This window comes from Scleropages formosus, chromosome 25 (assembly GCF_900964775.1).
Source record: "Scleropages formosus chromosome 25, fSclFor1.1, whole genome shotgun sequence".
Classification (NCBI taxonomy): Eukaryota; Metazoa; Chordata; class Actinopteri; order Osteoglossiformes; family Osteoglossidae; genus Scleropages; species Scleropages formosus.
In genome coordinates, this window is record NC_041830.1 from 5,082,501 (window position 1) to 5,107,406 (window position 24,906).

General features: G+C 50.7%; 1 protein-coding gene across 4 annotated transcripts in view; it reads right to left on the reverse strand.

Moving 5' to 3' along the window:
• Positions 1-24,906, reverse strand: part of raraa (retinoic acid receptor, alpha a) — a 159,793-nt gene that overhangs the window by 62,268 nt on the left and 72,619 nt on the right. For 3 of the 4 annotated variants that reach the window (XM_029249491.1, XM_029249492.1, XM_029249493.1), the window contains one exon: positions 13,085-13,785. The exons of the other annotated variant lie outside the window; for it this stretch is intronic. In XM_029249491.1, the coding sequence (XP_029105324.1) occupies positions 13,085-13,232 (148 nt within the window). In that variant the 5' untranslated portion in view covers positions 13,233-13,785. The remainder of the gene's footprint in view (positions 1-13,084; positions 13,786-24,906) is intronic. 4 annotated transcript variants of the gene reach the window in all.

Below are 24,906 nucleotides of genomic sequence, written 5' to 3' on the forward strand. Positions count from 1 at the left end.
TTCGTCAATCTCTCCGTCTCGCTTGTTTTTGAGGAAAGCAAACATGGCGGTGGGACAGAGGGCGACCCCACCTACGTATGGTTCCACCCACCAGGGCAATTAGCGAGAGGGGCGAGAGGAGCATCGAGACCACCTGTAAAAACACACGGTTTCCTGTCTCCTCGCATGGACACACACCCCACACACAGACACTAAAGCACATGATTGCTAGACGTGACACGCTTGTGGCTGAGGCCACCTCTGACTTGTACGTGCCAGGAGAGGACGATGACAACAGAGCGAGAGTGAGTGTGTGTGCGTGTGTGAGAGAAACGGCACCTTCTTAGAGTGGCCTTAAGAGCTGTATGTAGAGCAATGTGTCGCCAATCTTTCACACACACTCACAAAGACTTACATTTCTACCTTTAGACTGCGCTGCCGTCTCCGCGACAAGAGGACACGGGGAGACACCGCAGTGGCGGCCGAGACGGAGACACACACCTGGTAGTCATTGGAGCACTACGGTAAATCAAGCCGAAAAAGAAAATCATGTCGGCTTGGTTTGCGGTTTCATTTCTCAATCAAATAAATCATTACCTTACAGAAAATAAATTTTGGCTTTTAATGGTCCCCCCAGTGTTTGAAGTTGCTGAAAGAGAGGAGGGCTTTGAAGTCGACTCAGGGAGGATTGGGGGGAGGAATTGCCTCGCAGGCTCCTGGAGGGGGGGGCTCTTATTCTTTCATTAAAGCGACGGCGTCCCAGATTACGGGCCAACGCATTCGGGCGTCACACGCGCCTTCTTGTTTACAGGCTACGAAGCTCTCCGAGGAACATCTGGAGCGCTGCGTGGGGGCTCAGATTCTGGGTGGTGGAGCAGAGCAGCGACGGAACTACGACGGAAGCCCAACAACAGGCTGGGCGAATGGCGCTTGGTGTCTTGCGTTCCGCACGCACTGCGCACGTTCGCTGCATCCCCGATCCCCATGACGCTGAGCCACAGAGTCTCACCCGGCACAGGTTGCCCTTCCACAGCAGTCGATCAACCTTCACGTGTTGGAAAAATAACCGGAGCAAGTCTGAGCCCTTCCTCATGGAGATGTTCCCCAGTCGTGCCTGTGTGTCTGGCTTGGGACCAACACGTTAACGCTTTCCATACGTATTATTCAGCGCAACTGTGTCGCATGTGAGCATAGGTAGGAATAAGATGTTGTGTATTTACATGGGGGGGGGGGGGGGGGGTGCAGTGGCGCAGCGGGTTCTGCCAGATCCTGCTCCGTGGTGGGTCTGGGGTTCGAGTCCCGCTTGGAGTGCCTTGAGATGGACTGGTGTCCCGTCCTGGGTGTGTGTGTGTGTGTGTGTGTGTGTGTGTGTGTGTGTGTGGGGCAGTGGATGGAGGTCACTGAAGGGCACACTTGGTTTGGATCCCGGCAGCAAAATGCCATGAGTTGAATCAGCTGCAAATGTGCGTGTGACACAGTTAAAACGGAATGCGCGGATGCAGGAACGTCAACGGCTTCCCGTGTCGGCGCCTTCTGCGGGGCGGTACCTGCGAGCCAGAGCAAAGCCTACCGGAACCAGAGGGCCGAAAGGACTTTTCGCAGCCCCTCGGAGGCGAAGCGCTTCTTCAACGAAGCGGTCGCACTGCATGCGGCACAAAAGATGAGGAGAAGCTATTAAAGAATCAACGGATGTGGGCCCCACGCGAGCTGCTCGTTTATTATGGTTGCCTGAAGTTGCTCTCGCGAGCCGGAGACTTGAAGATGCGTCTCTAGTGTTTTCTGCCGGCGGTTCAGAGGGACGGTGAAAGGAAGCGAGAGAGAAACAAAAAGTGCTTCTGAGGAAGGGATGAGGACTCAATTAGCTCCAAGACGGCGGAAAAGGATGGCTGGGGGGGGGGACGAGACTGAGCAAATGGCTGAGCGTGCTTCGCCTCCCATTGATAAAGAGCGGCTGCAAATTGGCAGAGGGGGTCAGGGGCGAACACGGCGAGCGCGGCACTCGAGTCTGCGGTAATGCGAGCGGGGAAGTTTGTTTGCGCGCTTCCATCCACTTGTTCCTCAAGCAACAGGGCCGTCAGGACCTTCAGAAGCACTCTTCCTTTGTGATGGGCTAATTTGGGGCAAAGCACTTCACTCGCATCAGTCAGTCTCTAATCCAGCGAAGCCTCGCGCTCTCCGCTCCTCCGGAGTAAGCGGTGCACACGAACGGCACGGAATCAAAGGGTTAATGGTTCCTGTTCCTCTGCCATGATCACCAGAATATACAGTAAAGAGCTGAAAAATAGCATGATTTGAATTTCCAATGGTATGAGCCAATCGCACCGCCGGATCCCACCTCTTCCTTTTCATTCTCGAGAAAGAGACGAAGCCTGAGAATTTCTGCTGCTCTGTGCTTCTCCAGTCCGTGTCTTAATTAAAGCAGCGTCACAGGGAACGGCGCTGGTACAGCGAGCGAACGCCGCGCTTATCGGATGAGGCCGAGGCGACGTGGTGGCGCAGAGCCCATAAGCAATCTCCGCAGAGCACTCCACATCAGGGCCCTTGTGGAAATGAGCTTTTCGCACCGTGCTCGAAGGCGCTGGGATGGGGGAGGGGAGGAAACCGTAGTGCGCAGGCTCATCCGCTGCAGTTCCACACAACGGCCAGCCTTTTTAAACGGCTTTTTCGGATCGGAAGCCACAAGTTCAGGAGATCAAATCTGAAGTTTCACAGGCCTTGTGAAAAACCTCACCATAGCGGCCACGATTCAGGGTTAGCCACTCGGACATTTGGCACATAAGAGCGGTGGCCCCGTAACGCCACACAGTGCCCCGCTTAAAGGCACCATCTCTTACATGACAAAACACAAGAAATGCTTTAGGGAGGTGACTGTTCTGAAAAGGTAAAGAAAAACAGGGTCTTGAAAGTGTACCGAACTCTTAACACTTAGAGGCGAAGTAGCTGTGGCCGAAGGCTGGTTTTCGCTGTCTGATCCATGGCGCTGACAGTGCCACACGGAGTGTTTGCCTTCCACTAGTAGAGAGGACAGGAGAAGAGAGAGAGAGCAACAAGTGGTAGATCGCCATGTGTGTTTACAAGAGACCACCTGGTGGAATCCAGTCTCTCCACCTATTCATGGAAAGGCTCCTTGACTTAAATTTATATTTATTTATTTAGCAGGCGCTTTTCTGCAAAGCGACTTCCAACAAACTCTATGCAGTGTTACCAGCCCACACACCTTATTCACCGTGGTGACTTACACTGCTAGATACGCTACTTACACTGGGTCACTCATCCGTACATCAGTGGAACACACACACCCTCTGTCACTCACACACTATGGGTGAACCTGAACAGCATATCTTTGGGGTGTGGGAGGAAACCAGAGCACCCAGAGGAAACCCACGCAGACACGGGGAGAACACGCAAACTCCACACAGACTGAGCAGGGATCGAACCCACGTCCTCTTGCACCAGCCAGACGCTGTGAGACAGCAGCATTTCTCGCTGTGCCACCGTGCTGCTTGCATACACCTCAAGGAGGCAAGATGGCAGGATCTCCAACCAGGTTGCCATGAACGGGGCATTCAAGTCGCGTGAGGGCATCACGCATCTCCGATACCGTTATCCGGAAGGTTCTTGGTTCACGACTCAAAATGTGCCAGCACCCTACAATGCGTAAGTGTGTCCTGAACCACTACCCCACCTGCTAGCCTTGCAACTTCCAAAAAAAATAACAGATAGAGAGAGCAGGTGACCTCAGCTTTATTTTCATTATCCTCAGCAAGCAAGCGAGAGCAGCACTGTGTGGTTCGTGCCAACAGGGCACCTGTAATGAAGCAGCGTGCAGGAGGGCTCCACTGCGGCGCACCACAATGAATGTAGACAGAATTAAAACACAGCCCGCTGCAGGGTAGCAGGGGGACCAATTGGGTGGCAGTAAGAGGCTGCTTCAGAGGTGTCCGGGGAGCCGTTTGTGGGAATACGGCACGACTAATGTGGCCATTCTTTGTAAGGCGCAATATCTGCCTAAGCAGCCTGCAGACACCGGAGGGATGAGAGCAGCACGTGCGGCGACAGGTTGCGGCTCAGCACCAGCGGGGGCCTCGCTTTGTTGAGCTCCTTCATTGTTTTCTGCAAACAAGCTGCTTTCCGATGCATTTTTGCTCATCTAAACAGTTGAGCCAAAACTGTGTAATTGCAACGCTATTTCGGGGCTACTAGAGTCAAATGCAATCGCATGATGTTACCACCACTGCGGGGGCAGGCCTGGTACACTCAAGAGGTATTTTGACTCCCGAGCAGTGACCCGGCTTACAAACTCAAACCCCTGTCCGAATTGGTTGGTTCACAGTGGGTGGCCCTGATCAATATCGATTAGACCACCTGAGATGATCGTACGAATCGTTCTCCAACTTCCACACAAACTGCCACATACCTGCAGAGCCGGGGAGCAGCTGGAGAAGGCAATGAGTGCTGCATATCTGTGGGGCACTTTAAAGCATAATAAAGCTTGGATTTTACATTTAATTATTTAGCAGACACTTTTGTCCAAAGCGACTCCCAATGAACTTTATGTAGTGTTATGAGCCCACACACCTTATTCACTGCAGTGACTTACACTGCTAGATACACTACTTACACTGGGTCACTCATTCATACATCAGTGGAACACACTCTCTCTGTGTGAACCTGAACAGCATGTCTTTGGAGTGTGGGAGGAAACCAGAGCACCTGGAGGAAACCCACACAGACACAGGGGGAACATGCAAACTCCACACACACTGAGTGGGGACTGAACCCACATCCTCTCGCACCACCCAGGCGCTGTGAGACAGTAGCACTACGCGCTTTGCCACCGCACCTTTTAGCAGCTGGAGGAAAGTGCAAAGGGGGCTGATGTTCATAAGCAGCGTTAGAACACCAAGCCAGCTGAGATCATACTGTTGCTCCGTGAGGCAGTTCAGGGCAAGACTGCAGAAACTGAAATACACAGAGATATAAAAAGAGTGACAATGACTCCCTAGAAAGTGTCAGCATGGTTGGGGGGCAGTGGAGGGTGCTGGCACTGTGGGCTGCTGAGTGCTTTTATACCGTGTGTACAGCAGCAACGGAGCTCAAGGACTTTCGGGCAAAGAAAGCCGATCCCGTGTGTCTCGTTTTCACCAGGCTGGTAGGAACACGCCCACCCCATGTGGCGGTGGTGCCCGCACTGTTCACAAGCCGTGACTTGACCAATATCGTGCCACGCTGGGATGAGCTCAGAATTTAAAAAAAAACATTTAGCACTGTTTTAAAGGGGGCACGGTGGGTTTGGCTGGCCAGGTCCCGCTCTCTGGCGGGTCTGGGGTTCGAGTCCCACTTGGGGCGCCTTGTGACAGATTGGCGTCCTGTCCTGGGTGTGTCCCCCCCCCCAGGCCCTGCGTTGCCGGGTTAGGCTCTGGTTCACCGCAACCCTGCTCAGGACAAGCGGTTTCAGCCTCTGTGTGTGTGTGTGAGAGAGAGAGAGAGAGAGAGAGAGAGAGAGAGAGAGAGAGAGAGAGAGAGAGAGAGAGAGAGAGAGAGAGAGAGAGCACTGCATTGATTAACAGGCATGCAGAATATGAAAATAAAACACACAGACACTAACCAGTCCTTCCCCATTCTTTGCAACACATTTTAACCTCTGCGCCTCCATATAAGATTTTAAAAACAAACACACACAGCAGTGTTATGTACACATGGCAAGTTTCTGCCTAACAGCCTAATGAACATTTTAAGATACGACCGAAGAGCTTTATCAGCTTAACCCTACGCAGTAACCAAAGCGATGAGGGTTACTCAAACAATCTAACAAAACTCAAGATAACAGTCTAATCAAAATAAATGAGCAATAACGTTATCTACGCATATTAAAGATAAACAAAGTGACGCGTCATTTTGGTCAGGAACGGTCCTAATGTGCCGCGGCGACTCGAAATGTGGTTAATGAATGACCGCTGCTTTCCTGGTGTTCTCCTCGCAGCATCACTGCAGGTTTATCAGCGCCAGCACTGATAAGGGGTGTCCCTGCCCTGTGTGTGTGTGTGTGTGTTTATAGGCAGCACTGCGTGTCCTTCATGCTCACCCCTTTCTTCACACCTCGAACCCTCCACCCGAAAGCCAGGGCACTCTGTCCGAGCCAGATTTCTCGGTGCTGCGCAGGCAGGAGGCTTCCCAACGTGCCCCGAAGGGGTCCGCGCGGAGCTCAGCGCATGCCTGCCCATCTGCCTCATGCTTGTTTGTAGGTGCAGTTAGCTGCTGGGCGCTGGGAGAAAGAACTCATCACTTGGCGCTTGGGGGATAGCGTGTATCCCACCTAGGTGGAGCCCCAGTGGTTTGGGCCATCCATCTGAAGACCACCAACATTGAGTAAAACCACCTGTCTAGGCTGACTGAAAGTCTACCCCAGCATCCCCCCCAACACACACACACTTCCATTTTCATATCCAAACACGAGGGGCCGTCTCTGACACCGTGCGCCGTTGAGCTCCGCCGAGCGAACACTGTGTCTAATGTTCCCCCGTCCATCCAGCCGTGGCGATTTGCGGATCCGAAAGAGTTTCCAAACCTCCGCGGTTTCCCCTCCGTTTACTCGCATCGGGGCACCTAAGCTGCGCTTCCAAAACTACCACGGATGCGGATATTTGGGAACGAAACAGACACCCCGCTGAGAGGGCACGAGGCAGGCACGCAGCTGGAGGGGCAGTGCTGCAGCACTGATGGCTATCAGCCTTTCCAGACCGGAGGGAAGACCCCCGATCCACGGTCGCTGGGCCCACCCTGCTGCTCCAAGCATGGCGCACAACCCTGGGTGGCGAAACAACGATGAGGGACAAACATGTAGAAGCAGAGCGGGCACTGGAGCCACGAGCGTCCGGGAACGCTTTCTGCACCGGCTGCGTTTGCCACACGAGTGTGAGTGGTGTGTGTGTGGGTGGGGGGGGGGGGCTGAGATATGCAGCTCAGGAAGTGGTTGGGTCCTGGCTCTCCAGTGTTTACAGACAGGAAATGTTTGCTCTGCGAAAGGGAAGGAACCTGACCACCCTTCGCAGTAAACACCGAGAGAGTCCTGACAGACACACACTCCCATACGCAGTGGCGCACGGCACCCTGCATCGCTGTAGGGGCTTCACGCTCACTTTCCCTCCAGCAGCGATCGCTGGAAACCCAACACCTACAAAGCCCAAGAACATATGAAAGACTAAAAATTGCACTTTTTTTTTTTTTTTTTTTTTTTGCAGCTAACTTCACAAAGGATTTCATTTCATGGGACCATTTTCGCCCGGAACGTCCTCATAAGGTGAGCGGAATGGGTGTGCACGCACACAAAGCAAACACAGAGAACACAGCACAGAAATACATAGAGCACATGGTCAACAACGGAGCCCTTTTTCCCCCACACAAGTGTACGTGTAAGGAGGTGTGCGGATACAGGATATAGGTTATGAGCGAAAAATCTGGCGGCAAAAGCCATCCTGAGGATGAGAGAAGAGGCGGCCCCCTGATGCTCCGCTACAGAAGCACGTGAAAAGAAGAGAAAAGTAAAGAATTCGGTGCCAAACCGGCCTAGAGTGCCATTCCTGCAGCCGTGCGTAAAAGGGCCGGATTGAGGTGTAGGGCAGGATCGGAGCTGGACTCAATCAATTTAGTGATCATCGGGAAGCTGAGCAGCTCAACACCAGGGGAACAGCCAGAGATCCTAAAGTATGAGTAATCAGCTGGTTATTGATTTGTCCTATAGCAAACCCTGTACTGGCAACACACACAGTGTCTGAAGCCGCTTGTTCCGAGCGGGGTCACGGAGAGCCGGAGCCTATCCCGGCAACACGGGGCCCAGGGCTGGAGGGGGAGGGGACGCACCCAGGATGGAACGCCGGTCCACTGCAAGGCACCCGAAGTGCGACTCGAACCCCAGACCCACCAGGGAGCAGGCACAGGCCAAACCCACTGCGCCACCGCACCCCCTAGCTGGCAAAACAGTCCCTTTTATATGTGTTTTTTTTTTTTTTTTTTTTAAACTAGATTCAAGAGTTTATTGTCATGTGTACAGTAAACAGTTCGTTACACCGTACAATGAGATTCTTACTCTGTGAATCCTCTCAGCAGCCTATGACAAATAAGGACATAAGGAAAGAGAAACACAAAGAAAGAAAAACAGAAATTTACAAAAAATACTATTAGTGCAAAAATCCAAGAAATGAGGTTATATACGTATATAAAGTGTGCAGTGCGCAATTTAAGCGTGGCAGTCGTACATGTGCAAAGTCCTGCAGAGGTAGATTGGGTCTATTCGCAGTTGGGGGGGGGGGCATTTGTGTACGCGAGATATGCGGAGGTAGTCTGTGGTCTCTGGGTGTGGTAGTCTGTGGATGTGCATGTGTGTGTAGGAGGGATGGGGGGGTAGTTGACACCTCTCAAGCTCAGAGGGTGAACTGTGTCTGCTGTGATGGGTGGAGAGGCAGTGGATGGGTGTTGTTCACAAGACTAATGTCCTGTGGGTAAAAACTGTTTTTCAACCTTGAGGTTCTGGCTTTAACACTCCTGTAGAGTCTGCCTGATGGTAAGGGTGTGAAAAGGCTGTGCTGGGGATGACTACTGTCCTTGATGATGTTAATGGCTCTCTTGATGGTTCTGGCCTGGTAGAGGCTCTCCAGTGATGGTAAGGACGTTCCAGATGAGCAGCGATTGCGTTAAACCAGTTTGGCGTGCGGATATTGGACGTGCGAGGAGTCGACGCCCCGAGCAGGATGTGGTGATGTCATGGCGAATCTGGAGGCAACAGCTCTAGAAGTTGGCACTTTAGTGGTAAAGCAACACCAGCGGCAAAAGAAACGTGGGGAGCAAACATGCCTGTTGACCCTTCCCTTCTCTCCCCCATATTCAAGCATGAGGACAACTCTGCGAAGGGACCCTTTCTTTGAGAATCTCCTCCCTAATCTGTGTGTGAAATCTCAGCTCGGAGCTTGGAGAGCACCGCAAAACGCTGAACGCAAAACATTGAAGTGCTTCTACTGCTCTCTACTCACTGTCATCTCTTTTCTGCCAATGTTTGGCTTCTCTGGAAATCTAATACGGAGCATTTTGAGCTGGAATGTTTTCTTTGTTTCTTTTTAAAAAATAAAAAAAAAAAAAAAAGCTGAATATTTCTTTTTAATTTTTTGCCCATTTTGAGACATTACCAGGTGTCTGTGATGCAACATACCAGCCGTACACACGGTGTGGGATCGGGGACCTGCTCCACCGAATCCGCCTCTTGCGAAATCATCGAGCGCGGATTGCGCTCCCCACCGAAACGTCGTAGCGAAGCAATTGAAGCAGTTAATGAGTTTTGGCCGGGTTGTTTTAAAACTCACCCATTAAGTTTTATCAGCATTAATTTTGCAGAGAGCTCAGCAGCAGCTGTAAAGTCCACCTTTCACAACGAGAAGACGCGCGGTGCCCCAGGAGCCCGGTCCGGGGTCATTCCTTTTCCCCGTCATGCCGGCACATCGCATACACCTAAATACCTTTTTTTCCTCGAAATGTTTATTATTGCTTCACTTTTCTTCATATTAATGGCTCATTAAGCAACCCAAATTTAAATGAGCTTTAAAAAAAGCTGATTTCATGAAATTTCATAGAAAAAAAAAGGATAACAAGAGGCATCCAGATGTTAGCACTCAGCAAGAGTGGAAGATGTCACCACAGCAGGTATGACTGTACCGAAGAGAAAGTGTGTCCCGTGGCCCAGCGATCAACAAGAGGCACGAGGTAGCGACCGAACAAAGAGCTCATGGGTGCAGGGGGGTCCAGCAGACACTGCTCCACAGCTGGGTGGATGTGTGCACCACGTGCTGCGCTCGCTGGGATAACGTTTCGGAGAAACCAGAGGCTTTCTAATGGGGGCCGCAACGTTCTGCAGTGCAGGCTCTGCCTGTGTGCTGAAGCCTAATGAGTGGAGGAAGGGGGAGAAATTTAAATTAATAAAAAAAAATAATAAATAAATAAAAAAAAATACATACAAAATAATAAAAAGACGAGGCAAACGCTGCAGGTCCTCCTTGTGAAGCAATGCTCTTCTCCACGATCCCTTTGAGCTGACAGCACCGGGGACTCTCGTCCCATCGCCCCCCCCCCGGAGAGCAACGGCACGCGCGCCCGGCTAATTTTTGTACAGCTGCTCCTTCGCGTGTCGCTTTGCTTCTTTTTCGCTACGGGCCCGCAGCCGAGGAGCTTCGGGGAAGAAATTAAGCAGCACGTGTTGAGTTACAGGTCTCTCTCAGAGGTGCTACAAGTGTGTTCGACATGAAGCATCATAGAGGCACTCGGAGCAAAGCGGAAGCCACCAAGTACGTGTTCACATCACTGACACAAACGTGCTCTTGTTACATTCCTGAAAATATCTAACAACTCGACTGATGGACAATAACTGCAGACAAATTACGGCTTGTTCAAACCTTACTAATCAAAGAACACCACTGCAAATCACACGTAAAAGGCGTATTAAGCCTCAAAACTACATGCTACTGATGACTTGGACATCAACCTAATTACTTCATTTTCCCATCTCTGGTTGAAACACCTAACGAGGACTGCTCCATTTGTTTTACGATAATGTTGGCAGGCCACAGATTTCATACACTCAGTCAGTATATATGTTACAGACTGCATTTCATTACAAAAACATTGTTCTATTTCTACTACATTTATTCACTTAGCAGACGCTTTTCTCCAAAGCAACTTCCAATGAACTCTATGTAGTGTTATGAGCCCACACACCTTATTCACCATGGTGACTTACACTGCTAGATACACTACTTACACTGGGTCACTCATCCATACATCAGTATAACACACACTCTGTCACTCACACTATGGGTGAACCTGAACAGCATGTCTTTGGAGTGTGGGAGGAAACCAGAGCACCCGGAAGAAACCCACGCAGACACGGGGAGGACATGCAAACTCCACACAGACTGAGCAGGGATCGAACCCACATTCTCTCGCGACAGCAGCGCTACTTGCTGTGCCACCGTGCTGCCTACTACATTTACTGTGTGATGCCATTCAAGTTACTTTTTTTTTTTTTAAATGGCTAGCAAGTGAAACGTGAGTATTCTGGTAGCGGAGAAAATATGCAAAAGAAAACAAACTAAAGGGAAAACAGTGCAGTACGAACATATAACAATGTACTGCATTTTATTACCCTAAATCAGTGTTGTTTTAACATGAATAATGGGTGAAATTAGTGAAAAACATAACAAGGGCCTTTTATACAGTATAACATCTGTGTATGTTACTTGTGTATATTGTTTACATGTCTCACAGCACCTGGGTGGTGCGAGAGGACGTAGGTTCAATCCCCGCTCACTCTGTGGGGAGTCTGCATGTTCTCCCTGTGTCTGCGTGGGTTTCCTCCGGGTGCTCTGGTTTCCTCCCACAGTCCGAAGACATGCTGTTCACCCGTAGTGTGTGAGTGACAGAGAGAGTGTGTTCCACTGATGTATGGATGAGTGACCCAGTGTAAGTAGTGTATCTAGCAGTGTAAGTCACTGCGGTGAATAAGGTGTGTGGGCTCATAACACTACATAGAGTTTGTTGAATGTTGCGTTGGAGAAAAGCATCTGCTAAATGAAGTAATGTGAACAAATTAACAAACCTCAGAAACACATATCCGTACGGTTTATACAATAAAGTACGAAGACATTTACAAAGTAAATTTATGGCAACGTTGTCGGAACCGCACTCCATCATAATTCGAGGACGGCCAGTGCGTTCTTACTCGTCAGCGTGCACCTGTAACTCTGCAAGGCCTCAAGCCCACACACACACACACACACACACACACACACACACACACACCCACCCCCTAATGCGGAGCTTGAACAACAAGTGAAAGCCAAGTGTGAAGAGGGTTAAGAGAAGCAGAATAACGGTGACTTTACACTCCCCACCCACCTACCCATCCAAATGACTTCCCAGCAACCTCAATTCAACATAAATCCCATGAGATGCACCGCTGGAAGTCTTCCCTGGCCCAGGGACATAAACACTACAAAGCAAAACACTGCGGTCCCAGAGCAACTGCTGCTCAGAGGCGCCACATTTTTAACAAACTGCAGCTTGTCTGTGCAGAACCTTAACTAACCAACCAAGTTAATGGGAGGACACAGCATGCCTCTCACAGTGCATTGTGGGTAAAAAAAGAAAAAAAAAGAAGAAAAAAAAAGCATGCCATTTTCCATAAGCGCATTCCATTGGATAGTGGAGCTGTGCACAAAGTCTAAAGGTGTCTGGGCACATTTGAGGACCGGTATTTTTTTTTTTTTTTTTTTTTTTTTTTTAATCTATTGCCTCTTTTTTCTCTGCATTAATAAGCAAGAAAAGTACACAGAGAAGATGCAGTCTGATTTTTCAGGGGCAGCACACCCCCCACCCCGTCTCCTCTCCCCCTGAGAGTCGCACCGGTGTCATTTTTTCACTCCGACCAAACACAGGCCTCCCGCAAGCACAAGAAAATGAACGGCAATCATTTCTTCCCAACGTCAGCGGTGCACTTTCAGACACGTGTGCCAACGAACGAAAGGGTCACAGCTGCGGGATGAGTGAGGAACTGGCCAGTCAATTAAAAATTTCATTTTCGCGTTTTAAACCGAAAACGCAGTGAACACATTTTCCCCACCGAGTCGCTCACGTGTGTTGCTCTCAAGGCCAACGGCAGCGCCGACGCTTCTCAAAGGCAGAAAGAGCATGGGCTGCCGCGATGTGGGAAAGCACTGTGTTTCTCCACTGAAGGATGACCTTCCCGATTTCACCAACATATGTTTGGCTCAAAGCTATGCTAGAGCCCTGCAGCCCGAACCAGATGAACGCTGGTTGAAATCCCACAGGACACTGGGATCGCTGCACCTTCAAGGAATGCGCTCTGGAATCGTCGCTGTCAGTGATGTCAAGTATTATTCTACATATCAGATCAAAGCTCACCCTTAAACAAGCACACTAAATTAAGATTCAACCTCCAGCGCAAAGGCATGATGCAATCTCCCGAGCTGTGAAGGAAACCCTCCCACGAGCAAGCCGGCCGAGAAGGTGGCGGAGGGAATCGAGGATGCGAACAGGTACTTACTGGCTGGGGATGGTGTGCTGTAGCCGCTAACGGGCAGCCCCGGTATTGTGGGCGGGGACAGCCCCCCCAGAACATGGGGGAAGAAGTAGGAGTAATGAGGCACGGGGAAGCCGTTGAGGTGCGGGCCCGAATTGCCCTTGCCAGCCATAGCCGCAGCAAGTACGGTGTTCAATCCACTGTCAACGGATGATCACGGACGAGGTAAGGAGGGCTTTGTCACGGGGCCTCCTTTAGCTTCCCATACGGTAGTATGGCCGTACCGCGGCAGCGGGGGGCTCCTCTGTCACAGTTACGAGTCTGCTGGGCGTCGGTGTGCCGATCCTTGAGGGACGAGCTCCGCGCCGTGTCCAGGCCTGGGGGACACCTACCGAGAGGCCCCTGGAGCTGGCCTTCCTTCACCACTCCCGGTGCGCAGAGCTAAAGTGGCCTGTCTGCAGAGGACTCCGTGAGGAGAGGGGCGACAGAAATCCAACGAGTCGTGGGGAGCTGGAGAGGGTGGGCCGCGAGTCCGGTCAACAAGTTCCACCCATGCGGCTGCCTTGCTCAGGGCGGTGGTCAAGGGTCCCCGGGAAGAAAAAAAAAAAAAAGCTCCTTACAAGCTGTGTGGCGCACTCACGGGCGGGAGCGGCTACGTGTCAGAGGTCACATGATGGTCTCGGAGGCCGCGCTCGCATCAGCTGGGTCCCAGCGACGTCCGTGTGCTGAACGAGAGGAAACACCATTCAGAATCAAAGTCATCGCGCCGATTTCTAACGTGGAAAAACACCGATCAACACTTTTCAGCAGCGTAATTAACCGCAATATTTCTCACGACACAAAAACCTCCCCTTTCTTCATTATACACATATAATAAAACAAAAAATTTTTAAAAAAAATCATAGCATGTCGTGAGCATAAAATGACAGGTCTTGCTCGTTTTCGTTTCATTTAACAGAGAGCAGATAAATGCGGCAAACGGTTCTCGATGCCGTTTGCCGGAGCTGCGGAGAAGCACGTTCGTTACCATTGTTGTAGCGGAGAAAAAAAAAACTGTGGGAAAAAGTAAGCAAGACAAAAAGGAAAACAAGAAATGAAAGGATACATTCTTCATTAATTATAGCACCGAAGATCCCAGAGGCCTTTCCTAAAGCACCAGGGAACACACAATTAACAGCGTGATTCATGTAGGGGTGTGCATTTTCAAACAGCCATAATTTATCTTACTCTCTCACTCACACTCTCTCGTCAGCGCATGCATGCACACACACACACACACACACACACACACACACACACACACACACACACACACACGGAGACACATTCACAGAAAACACGGGCCAACAAACGTTTTGTGACCGTGGGCAGAGGAACGTTCGCTGCTCCGGCCCACAGGCCAGGTGCTCTTCAGACCCACGAGCAGGGCCCAGGGTGCGAGGGATGTAGCGGAAGCCCCATCCCGCATGGCTTCCGGTCTTTATTGTGCTCTCACGGGGCTGCCCTGCGGCGTGGACCACTGGCACGTGGTCAGCCGGCTCTCCTATAGAGAGGAGGCTACGCATCCTGCATCGAGGTGCTCATTACTGCGATGTAAAGTATGTAAATGACAGGTCGTTACCGTGTCCTGCATACAAGCTGCAAATTTATTTGGACACTTTGCACCATAAATGCAGCTCTAGCTCACCTGTACACAGTGCAGTAGTTAGTCCACAAGTTAAAGATACAAACCTGCCACCAGAAAGCTGCTAGACAAGCTAGACCTGTGCCTGCTCTCTGGTGGGTCTGGGGTTCAAGTCCCGCTTGGGGTGCCTTGCTATGGACTGGCGTCCCGTCCTGGGTGCGTCCCCTCCCCCTCCAGCCTTGCGTCCTGTGTTGCCGGGTTAGGCTCCGGTTCACCGTGACCCCGCTCGGGACAAGCGGTTTCGGTGTTTGTATTTATTCGATTTAAAATGTTTTTTTCAAACCAAAAAAACAGAACATTTAAGCCCTTAAGTACTAAGTCATGTAAAAAATAACCCTTCGCATGGAGGGAGTCCATACAGGTTGTACCCTCAACCTCAATTGTACAAAAGGGTATGACTGGGCCACCAGGTGGCACAGCAGTTAGAGTCATCGCCTTGCAATCTGAACATCGTGGGTTTGATTCCACTTCCTGATGCATAATGGGTAAATCAGTGTAAAGTTATTAGTGATAGACAAAGTCACCTTGGACAAAGGCATCAGCTAAAAGAAGGTATGCTAAGTGCGAAATGCGCGAAGCGTTTGGGACGAAGGTGTCCGTTGGAGACTTTAGATTCCGCCTTGCCGTGTTCACACGTGGAAGGGTCAGCATCCTGCCACTGCTAGCTCATGTGAACATGTTAGGAAACCATACTGTGGAATTACAGTGGGATCAGAAACCCGTCCCCCTATTTACTGTTACCCCCTGCAGCCTTACACTGTGGCACAGTGTAGGCTGTGTGAACGGACATGGGTTCACATGGATTTCCTCCAGGTTACTTCCACGGTCCACGGACATGCGTTTCAGGTGAACGAGCGGCTAAACCGCCCGTAGCACCACCGCGCATGTGTGTGTGTGTGTGCGTGCGTGCGTTACGCTGCTCTCATACTGTACATAAAAGGCTGAATGACTGTGGTGTGTGGTGACAATAGCGTATTGAACACTAATCCACCGTGGATAAAGGTGTCGGTTAAGTGACGTAGTAACTTTGCTTTGGAGAAAAGCATCTGCTAAGTGAAGGGATGGGAAAGAAAAAAGTTAAGAACTCCGGGATCACCGCTAAATGTGCATTTTCCCTTTCGGGGACTAAGCCGGTGCAGGTGTCCAAACAGACGCACACACGCTGCACTGTTCCGCGCGCTGGAGATCTCATTGCCGGGGTCTGACAGCCAACGTTTCCATGCCATTTCTCAATAACTCAATTACTGCTGTCAAGTGCCCTTCGTGCCCTTCTTTCAGTTCCTTTCAGTTACCTTCGCACACAATGCCAGGGCTGAGGATAAGGATGCCGAACACAAAGACTCGGGCAAACTTAACGCTTTGAGCTCACAGACCGAAGACTGGGCTCAGATATGTGCTGCTGGGGCTGCTGGAAAGGGTCCTTCTACCCAGAATGGGACACCACAGAGAAGAGCCCAGACTGGAGCTTTAACGATGATGACCTCTACGTACGCACCCACTGCCACGGAGATGCGCCATCCCGCCAGCGAGGGAACGAAGAGTCACACAAACCAGGCTGCGTTGATCACTCCTTCGTGCCCAGGCGCACCTGGACACGAAAGGCTCAAAGCTGATTTTTCAAGCGAACTTCCCGCCTCTGCGCAATCAGAAAGAGGTGCAAGCGGCCAGCTCCGTAGGCAGCGCCGCCAACAGCAAGACGGGAAATCCGGCCGTGACTCAGCGGCCAAACCAGGAAATTGTTTGTTTACCCACGCTGCCAGCAGACTCTTTTTGGTATTATTTTTCCACAAGATTTGTTTCTATGAAATAAGAACTGAATCAAGAAAATCAGGCAGTCTCGTTTGATCGAGAACGCAAGACAGGAGATTTTGGGGAACCTGAAAATTGACAAAATACAACTAATACGTGTATTTATTCATTTAGCTGACACTTTCCTCCAAAATGACTAACACTGTTAAGCTACTTACAAGTATTTATCCAATTATACAGCTGGGTAATTTTGCTGACATACTGTAATCTGAGGCAGGATGTTGCACAACGGTACTACGGCAGTAGGTGAGATTCGAACCGAAGGTAGCAGCTCTAACGACTATGCTACCGGCTGCCCCAACAACTGTGACAGCAAGACAAAGGTGGTGACGTGCATCATTTCCACATGTGTTTTTGTGACCGTGCAGTGGGATCGGGTACAACTCTTCAAACATAGCATTGCTTTTGCTGCTGTTGAGCCAATGTAGATTCTGAGCAACCACATGAACAGGGTGCAAATGACCATATAAAGAGAGTGTATAAGCTAGAGAGATGTGTCTCCGCTGTCATCGTGATTGAGTCCACCCATTTGGTTTCTGGTCATTCTCTTATTTTTCCATCATCTGTTCCAAGCCTGGGGGGCGGCGGCACAGCGGGCTTGGCTGGGTCCTGCTCTCCGGTTAGTCTGAGGTTTCAGTCCCGCTTGGGGTGCCTTGTGATGGACTGGCGTCCTGCCCTTGGTGTGCCCCCTCCCCCTCCTGCCTTACGCCCTGTGTTGCCGGGTGATGCTCCGGCTCACCGCGACCCCTGCTTGGGAGAAGCAGTTTCAGTCAGTGTGCGTGTGTATTCCAAGCCTTACTGTCCGTCTTTGAGAGAACCTCACCTACACACGATAACCTCGCTCATCGCTGTGCTTCCATTAGGAATTCCGGTTTGATACGATGCAACGCACGCTCCTTTTCCATAGCCAATGGGACATAATGGTGTTTAATCGACAAAACGCACGCAAGAAGTTATGCCGTCAACCCGTGAACAAAACCAAGTTTATTAGATAAACACACCAAGAGAAGAAATAATAAGGTGCAGTACGTGACTTGGTGGCGGAGTCTTCTGAAGCCACTGAGTGTAGAGGGCAAATAAAAACACAGTGGAATCCATGTGCGGCTGACAGCAATCAACACCCATTAGTGGAACCCTAACAGCTGACTCCAATAAGACTGGCCATGGGACAGGGCCACCGTCACGCTCTCCCCCCCACGGGGAGCGTCCCTCACACGCAGCACGCAGTCTCAAGCAGTCGGGAGCAGTCCCTTCTAAAATCCACTGCTCCAAAACACGCCTCCTCACCTACTTACATTCTTTCGACAGCTTGCAAAAACGAGAGCGAAGAACTGTTAATAATGCAAAAATAACAGCAGCAACACCGGAAGCAGACCTTGTACTTATATCAGACACTAACCTGCAACGGACACAATGAGGAAAACCAGTGGCTATTTTCAAGCCGCTGGTGAAGGCAGTGACCGAAGGGCCAGGGGAAAAGGTCAGCAGACAACACAGGAGCTCTCCTTGAGTCCCAGACACTTCTCCTGGGCACAGTGTTTTAATTAAATCTTCACTGGCTTCACATAACACATTTCTCCCCAGTGCCAGAGGCCATGTCAGTTTAAGACCCCCCCCCCCCCTCGACACACTCTCCTACCCCCATGAAGCCAGGAGCTCACTTTATGGGGTCAGGAACCTATTAGTTGGCTTACTTTTATTGATCTACGGATTGCTCACCAGTGGGCGACTGTGGGAGCCAGCATGTAAACAGGGAGTTGAGCAGCCTTGTCACAGGTGTAGCGCACAAGGGGGCAAAGGGGGTCGGATCCTCACCGGTTCGCAGCAGGGATAAGGCTTCGCATGCTGGCTTCCAGTATAAAGCGGGCAGATGACAACGGCGGGTCGCTGGCGGTCGGGGTTTTCGTTGACGGATTTCGTTTTTTTTCCCCCCCCTTCCAGCTCCTGGTAAATGTTCAGTAAGCAGGTAAGGTGAAGGGGCAGGTCCGTCTGTCAGTGGGGAGCGAAGCCAACGGAGGTGATGGAGCGAAAGCCGTGCCGAGCCGGCCGAGAGGGAGACGACGACACAAGCGATCAAAGGCGGAGGAAAAGCACGAATGCGGGGAAGCCGTTGTAGCGCCTGCTGCTATGAGTCTAACTAATCAATTATTAAGCAAGATACTAAGTAGGTTAAACCCCACAGGTCCACTTTCCATAGCGATGCACTTTGTAATTAATTCATACGCTGCCGTCTGTATATGTATGTTTGTGTACATGGGAATTTCGAAGCGGAGGCTGCGCCCAACTTCCATAGCCCTAAGCCTTTCATGTGACTATTCGTGGGACTAATTTATGCTAAATATAAAAATACTAACGCGCTTGTATCTCAGCTTTCAGGTATGCGCGCTAGATCACGGTCTTATTTTTCGACTACGTACGCGCAAGGAACGGGAGGCTGGCGGTCAAGCGGCAGCGCCTCGCCACAATGGTAGGGCTATAATGTAAAAGGATGTTCAATGCTAGACAGTGAAATATCAATGAGATGATAAACAGAAACGGGAGCTCGTGCTAAATATGTATGAAGCCAGAAAGTTGACGCCGTGATATAAACATACAAACGTCCCTTTCAGATGAGCCGTCTCCACTGGAGCGGAAAGGATGAGGAAAACACTGGGGCAGCATCACAACTCCATGAGTGATGTTTATACCCAAAAGCATGAGGACAGGTGTACGTACACACACACACACACACACACACACACACACACACACACACACACACACACACACAGCTGCAGAGGGACACGGACGCACACATGCACGCAAATCACAGCAGGGAAATGAGAGAGCCGCACTCCAGAAGCTCTGGCACCACATGCCCCCGAGAGGTCCAGGAATCCAGGAGTGTGTGTGTTTGCGCTGGCAGTCCACGTGTCCTTGTTATATCTGGGAAGGGAACTGATTGAGTGGGACAGCTGCCTGGGAACAACGCTAGACAAAACTCAATTGGATGCAGGGAACCTGTTCTCAAGGAGCTTTCCAGAAGCGTGCAGTTAAAAGGCCGTGCTTTGTGCATCTGGGGTATCTCTGGGGAAAAGCCATTTCCTTTCTTGGGACCCAGAGGACGAGGTTGTCCACAGTGATCATGCAAGAAATTCAATTTCTGCAAATGACACTCCCACCAAACTCCTACACTCCTCCTCCTCCTCTGCCCTCTCGGTGGTCCGACATACAAAAGGTCTAAAATCAAAAGCAGAAAGGTTTTTAGTTCTGGGTCCAACGTGGTGGAATGATCTCCCCCTATCGCTCAGAACTGCTGAATCTCTCCCAACATTGAAGGAGGATCAAAACTCACTTCTCTGACATGGGCTCCAAAAATGTGTACTATGTCATCTGTCTAATAACAAAAAACATATGCAGCTACTTGAGTAACGTATACTGGTTTATATTGTGGTACGAGACACAGCGAGTGTGTCTGAATATGGATCTCTCCTGCTGGTGTGAAGCACTTCTTAGTTTATCTCAGAGATTTACGCCGCTTTGGGGAAAAGCGCATGCTAAATGAATAAATATAAATGTAAATTCCTCTCCGATGAGATGATAGGCCATTCACGGTTTACGATGCAAACTAAAAATTCTGGCGGGGGGGGGAATATAACAAATCCATAACATGACAAATTACAGCAGTGGCAGTAGAGGACGAAATCAGTATGTAATAATGTCTTCTCAACCAACCACGGCAAAGTTCATGTAGCAAAAAAGGTATAATTTTCAAAAGTTCACTTGGATCATGCAGGCTTTTTAATTACTTCCGACATGGAACTGAAGTTCTTTACTTTCCTTCTAATGGTCTAAATGAAGACAATCAACCTTTAACTAGTTTTTATGTAGTTTTACAGTTTGTATAAATTGGAAACATATTAGAAAGAAGAAGAAAGTGCCACCACTTGCTCAAGATTGGTGTTGCTGCAGTCTTCACTACTTCGACCAGTGAGAGAGATGCTGTTTCGCCATATTCACCAACTGTTTCCTAACTGATCACCAAGTGACCAGGGAGTCCTACCGACACATCAGTCTACATACTATTTATAGGCAGCAATGTAGCCCTAGGGGGTGCAGTGGGTTTGGCCTTTGCCCGCTCTCCAGTGGGTCTGGGGTTCGAGTCGTGCTTGGAGTGCCTTGTGATGGACTGGTGTCCCGTCCTGGGTGTGTCCCCTCCCCCTCCAGCCTTGCGGCCTGTGTTGCCAGGTTAGGCTCCGGTTCACTGTGACCCTGCTCAGGACAAGCAGCTTCAGCTAGTGTGTGTGTGAGAGAGAGAGAGAGAGAGAGAGAGAGAAAGAGAGAGAGAGAGAGAGAGAGAGTGTGTGTGTGTGGTCCAAAGACATGCTGCTCAGGTTCCCCCATAGTGTGTGAGTGACACAGAGAGAGTGTATTCCACTGATGTATGGATGAGTGACCCGGTGTAAGTAGTGTATCTAGCAGTGTAAATCACCTTGGTAAATAAGGTGTGTGGGCTGATAACACTACATAAAGTTCATTGGAAGTCGCTTTGGAGACAAGCATCTGCTAAATAAATACATGTAAATGTGTACTTGTTCTTCTAAGAAATTACAGTAAGCCGATGTCGGGTCTATATATTTATTTGGACTCAAATTCTTGATTCTGCAGGTTTACTCTTGCACCAGCCTGGATTGCGGAGCTGCTGTATCACACCTCACTGGGCCTCCTTTGCATACGGGCTTCACCACCTATTGTTACACTGTAAAAATACACGCATCAACGTAAGGCCTGCCGCCGCGTACCAGCGGTCAGAGTGACGCCGCTGCCGAAAAGAGCGCAATCTTCGGGGAGGGACACGCGGCCTCGGTGGGATGACACTCTCCACCTGCTGAGGGCAGAGGGCTGTCAAAGGTACATCTTGTAATGTGCCATGTAGGTTACTGTACCTCTGCAGTGTACAGCACCCATCGCTGCGGCTCCCTTTCAAACTGCCCATAGTGTGAGGGATCCCTTGATGGTGTGTGTGTGTGTGTGTATTACATTATCTGTTTGCACCGTTGTTTTCTAAATAAGCTCTCGGGGCAGACCCCCCCTTCTCTGTATTTGTTCCACAGACATAGCAGGGTCCGGGGCGGGTGGAGGGGGAGAGGGGTAAGGGGGCATGACTTAATGCAAACTGACAGCCGATGCTAAATAAATAATCGAAAACCACCAACTGGAGGCCGGGGGGGCAGCCCGTGCTTTCAAAGAGCGTCTGTAGGGAACGGCAAACAAGTACAAATAAAGAGGTCACTGTCAGCTACGGCAAGCAGGGAGGCACACACTGCTCTGCGGCGCGCACGGCCAGCCGGCACCCTTGCTCAGGCATGCGCGTGGTAAATACTGCCTTTCTGCTCCAGCTCATCGGCGCAAACCGACGTGTCTCCGAGTCCCGGCAAGAGGCTTTGCTGCAGCGGAAAGCCCATCGCCGGTTCGACGAGTGCCGTTCGGTGGCACTTTGACAAATTCGAGCGCGAAGCCATAAAGGGCAGCCATAAAGGGTGCGCTTCATACTCGGATTGAGCCATATTCCAAAAACCGGAACGTGACAGCATGAGACTGTCTACAAATGTTCTCTAAAGCGGATGTAAAATATTGTCCGGAGAGAGGATGTGATGCATACGATATGCAGAGGACACATGTCAAGGACACACCAACGGCTGCACCAGCACCGGGTTCTCAAATATTTATCGAGGAAAGCTGTGTGCACACTGATGGGCGCGCGCATGCGTAAGCTCAAAAAGTTGCGTCCCATGTCCCTGTACACACCGCCCCCAGGTGAAGGAGGGGCACCTAGACATCCTGTCCACACTGCAGGCGAGCCAACATACAGGTGTGGATGGGGACACCTTGGGGGGGGGGGCGAGGTCAGGGACCCCCCAACACGGCGCTGAGGCCCGCTCGAGGCAATTCCACACATTCGCTGAGGACGGGCTCTGACATTTCTGCTTCCATCAAAAAAAGGTCACCCTTTAATTATCTCAAATGCCAGCGAGCACGCACCTGCGAACGCGGGCCCGAGGGTAAGCGCTACAGCCAGGGAGCAAGGGGACCCTCCGAACGGAGCGCCTCCTGCTTCCTCCACCTGTAAGCTTCGCCGCCGCAGGACTCGGCACGCGAACGCAGCAGCGGGGCGAGAGAGGTGGCACGTGTTCAATTTACCAGTTTTCACTTAAGCATAATTTGTATTTCTACTGGAATTACTGTCACTTTGCTCATTACTGTTACTTTTAACCATCCATCCATCCATCCGTGGAGCAGAAACCCTCACGGACCAGTCTGTGGTCCTAACTAGCAGCGCACTCTGCCACCCTACTACTTTTTAGAACTATTTCAGTTGTTTTTGTGGATGTGCCTTTACAAACATATGAAGATGGAGAAGCAGACTGATTAAGTGTCCTTTTTGGGCCGAAGGAACTGGAGACAAACCGCGATGCAGTGCTATCTGGCTCATTTAGCAAGGTCGACAATCCCAAGGCTATGTTTATAGAGGGAGTGTGCACGCGTATATACACACACACACACACACACACACACACACACACACACACACACACACACACACACACACACGCGCCCCCTCTCGACAATGTGTGTGCATGTGCGTGCACACGCAAAGACACAGACAGAGGCACAGCATCGAAAAAACTCAGAAATGGGGGCTGTTGACGATCGTGGTCCGCGCAGCTTCTGCTCCTCGGGCTGTTGAGCGCTTCTATGCCTCGGCAGAAACATGTGGACACTCGCACTGTTTACACAGCTGGGCAAGGGAAGGGATATTGCTTCATATTAAAAATGGATCGAGCGGCATGGAGGGAGACGCAGGGGAGGGACAGAGCTCAGAGGAAGGACGGGAAAGTGAGATAAGGAGAGGGGAAACAAGGCGAGAGATAGGTGGACAACGGGCAGGTAGATGGTGGTGAGCATTGCTACTGCTGCCTCTTAAGAAGGAGGGGGAAAGAGGTTCCTTCACAGGGTCTGAGACATACTCCTAGAGCCTGAGGATTGTTGTTCTTTCCCCTTAGACACAAAGGATTAATTCTTCCCCAGAGTTCCCCATGTGTCTTTCGGAGGCACTAGCAGGAGAAGGTAGCCCTTCAGCATCCTTACGAGGACGACTAGAACAGCTTTCCACGTGACAGATCCTACAGCTGTTGCCATCACGGAACACTGAAGACATAGGGTACAAAGTAAGGCTGTCCAGGCACGCAGTTCTGATGCACGCATGGACACACACACGTGCCCATGAACATCTCACCTGTAGTAGCATCCGTGGCAGGAGGGCAACAAGGCAGGAGCCCAGCAAAAAAGTGCGACCATGGAAGAGTCAAAGGCCGCATCACCGCACTTTGCAAGAGTCCAGCTGTATGTGAGAAACAGACACGCACGGTCTAGCCGGCTTTTGTGGGGATCTATGGGGCTGTGATTGGAGAGCTCCCATCTGTTTCTGGCTGGTAGTGATAAAGAGTCTTTTAAAAACGGGTGAGCGGAGGGTCTGACTCCCTCCCCCAGCCTGCTGTAACTCAAGCTATTTATCACTCCCAGGAAGAGGACAACAGCTCTCCACTGCGCTGGGGACCCATGCAGCTCACAGTGCCAGCGAGAGGCCCTGCTTTGGCCCGCTCGATCAATCCCGTCTTGCGGCACGGCCCTGTCACTCTGCTGGAGCGCAACACACGCGAGTGTGGAAACCCACAAGTTTACTATCTATGATTGTTAGAGTGCAGTGCTTTATCACCAATAAGCACACACACACACACACACACACACACACACACACACACACACACACACACACACACACACACACACACACGATGAATCTTCCAAGTACAACTCAAACTCCAAATGACCGTGGCTGTTTTTAACCTGCTTTCACTCTCTTGGCTGAGGCCAGAAATAGACTAAACTGTATTAGATGAAGTTACAGAAGACAATGACCATGCAGCAAAAAAGTTAAAGCTATTTAACTTTAATCTGTCAAGTTGTGTATTCTCAGACTTCGTTTTCTTTGGTACAACTGCAAATTACTGAAAGTGTAATAGAGCAGCAGATGGCCAGAGCTGCCACCCTCCACTGAAAGAACCCAGATTCAAATACCACTTCCTTCTGCAGAAGACTTGATGAAGGAACTGACCCTGAGAGGGGGTAAAATAATCGTGAGGCGTAACTTTATAAGGGTAGGTTTGGGGCTCGAGTCCTGCTTGGGGTGTCTTGCGGCGGACTGGCGTCCCGTCCGGGGCGTGTCCCCTCCCCCTCCGGCCTTGCGCTCTGCGTTGCCGGGTTACGCTCCGGCTCACCACGACCCCACTCGGGCCAAGTGGTTGTAGACATT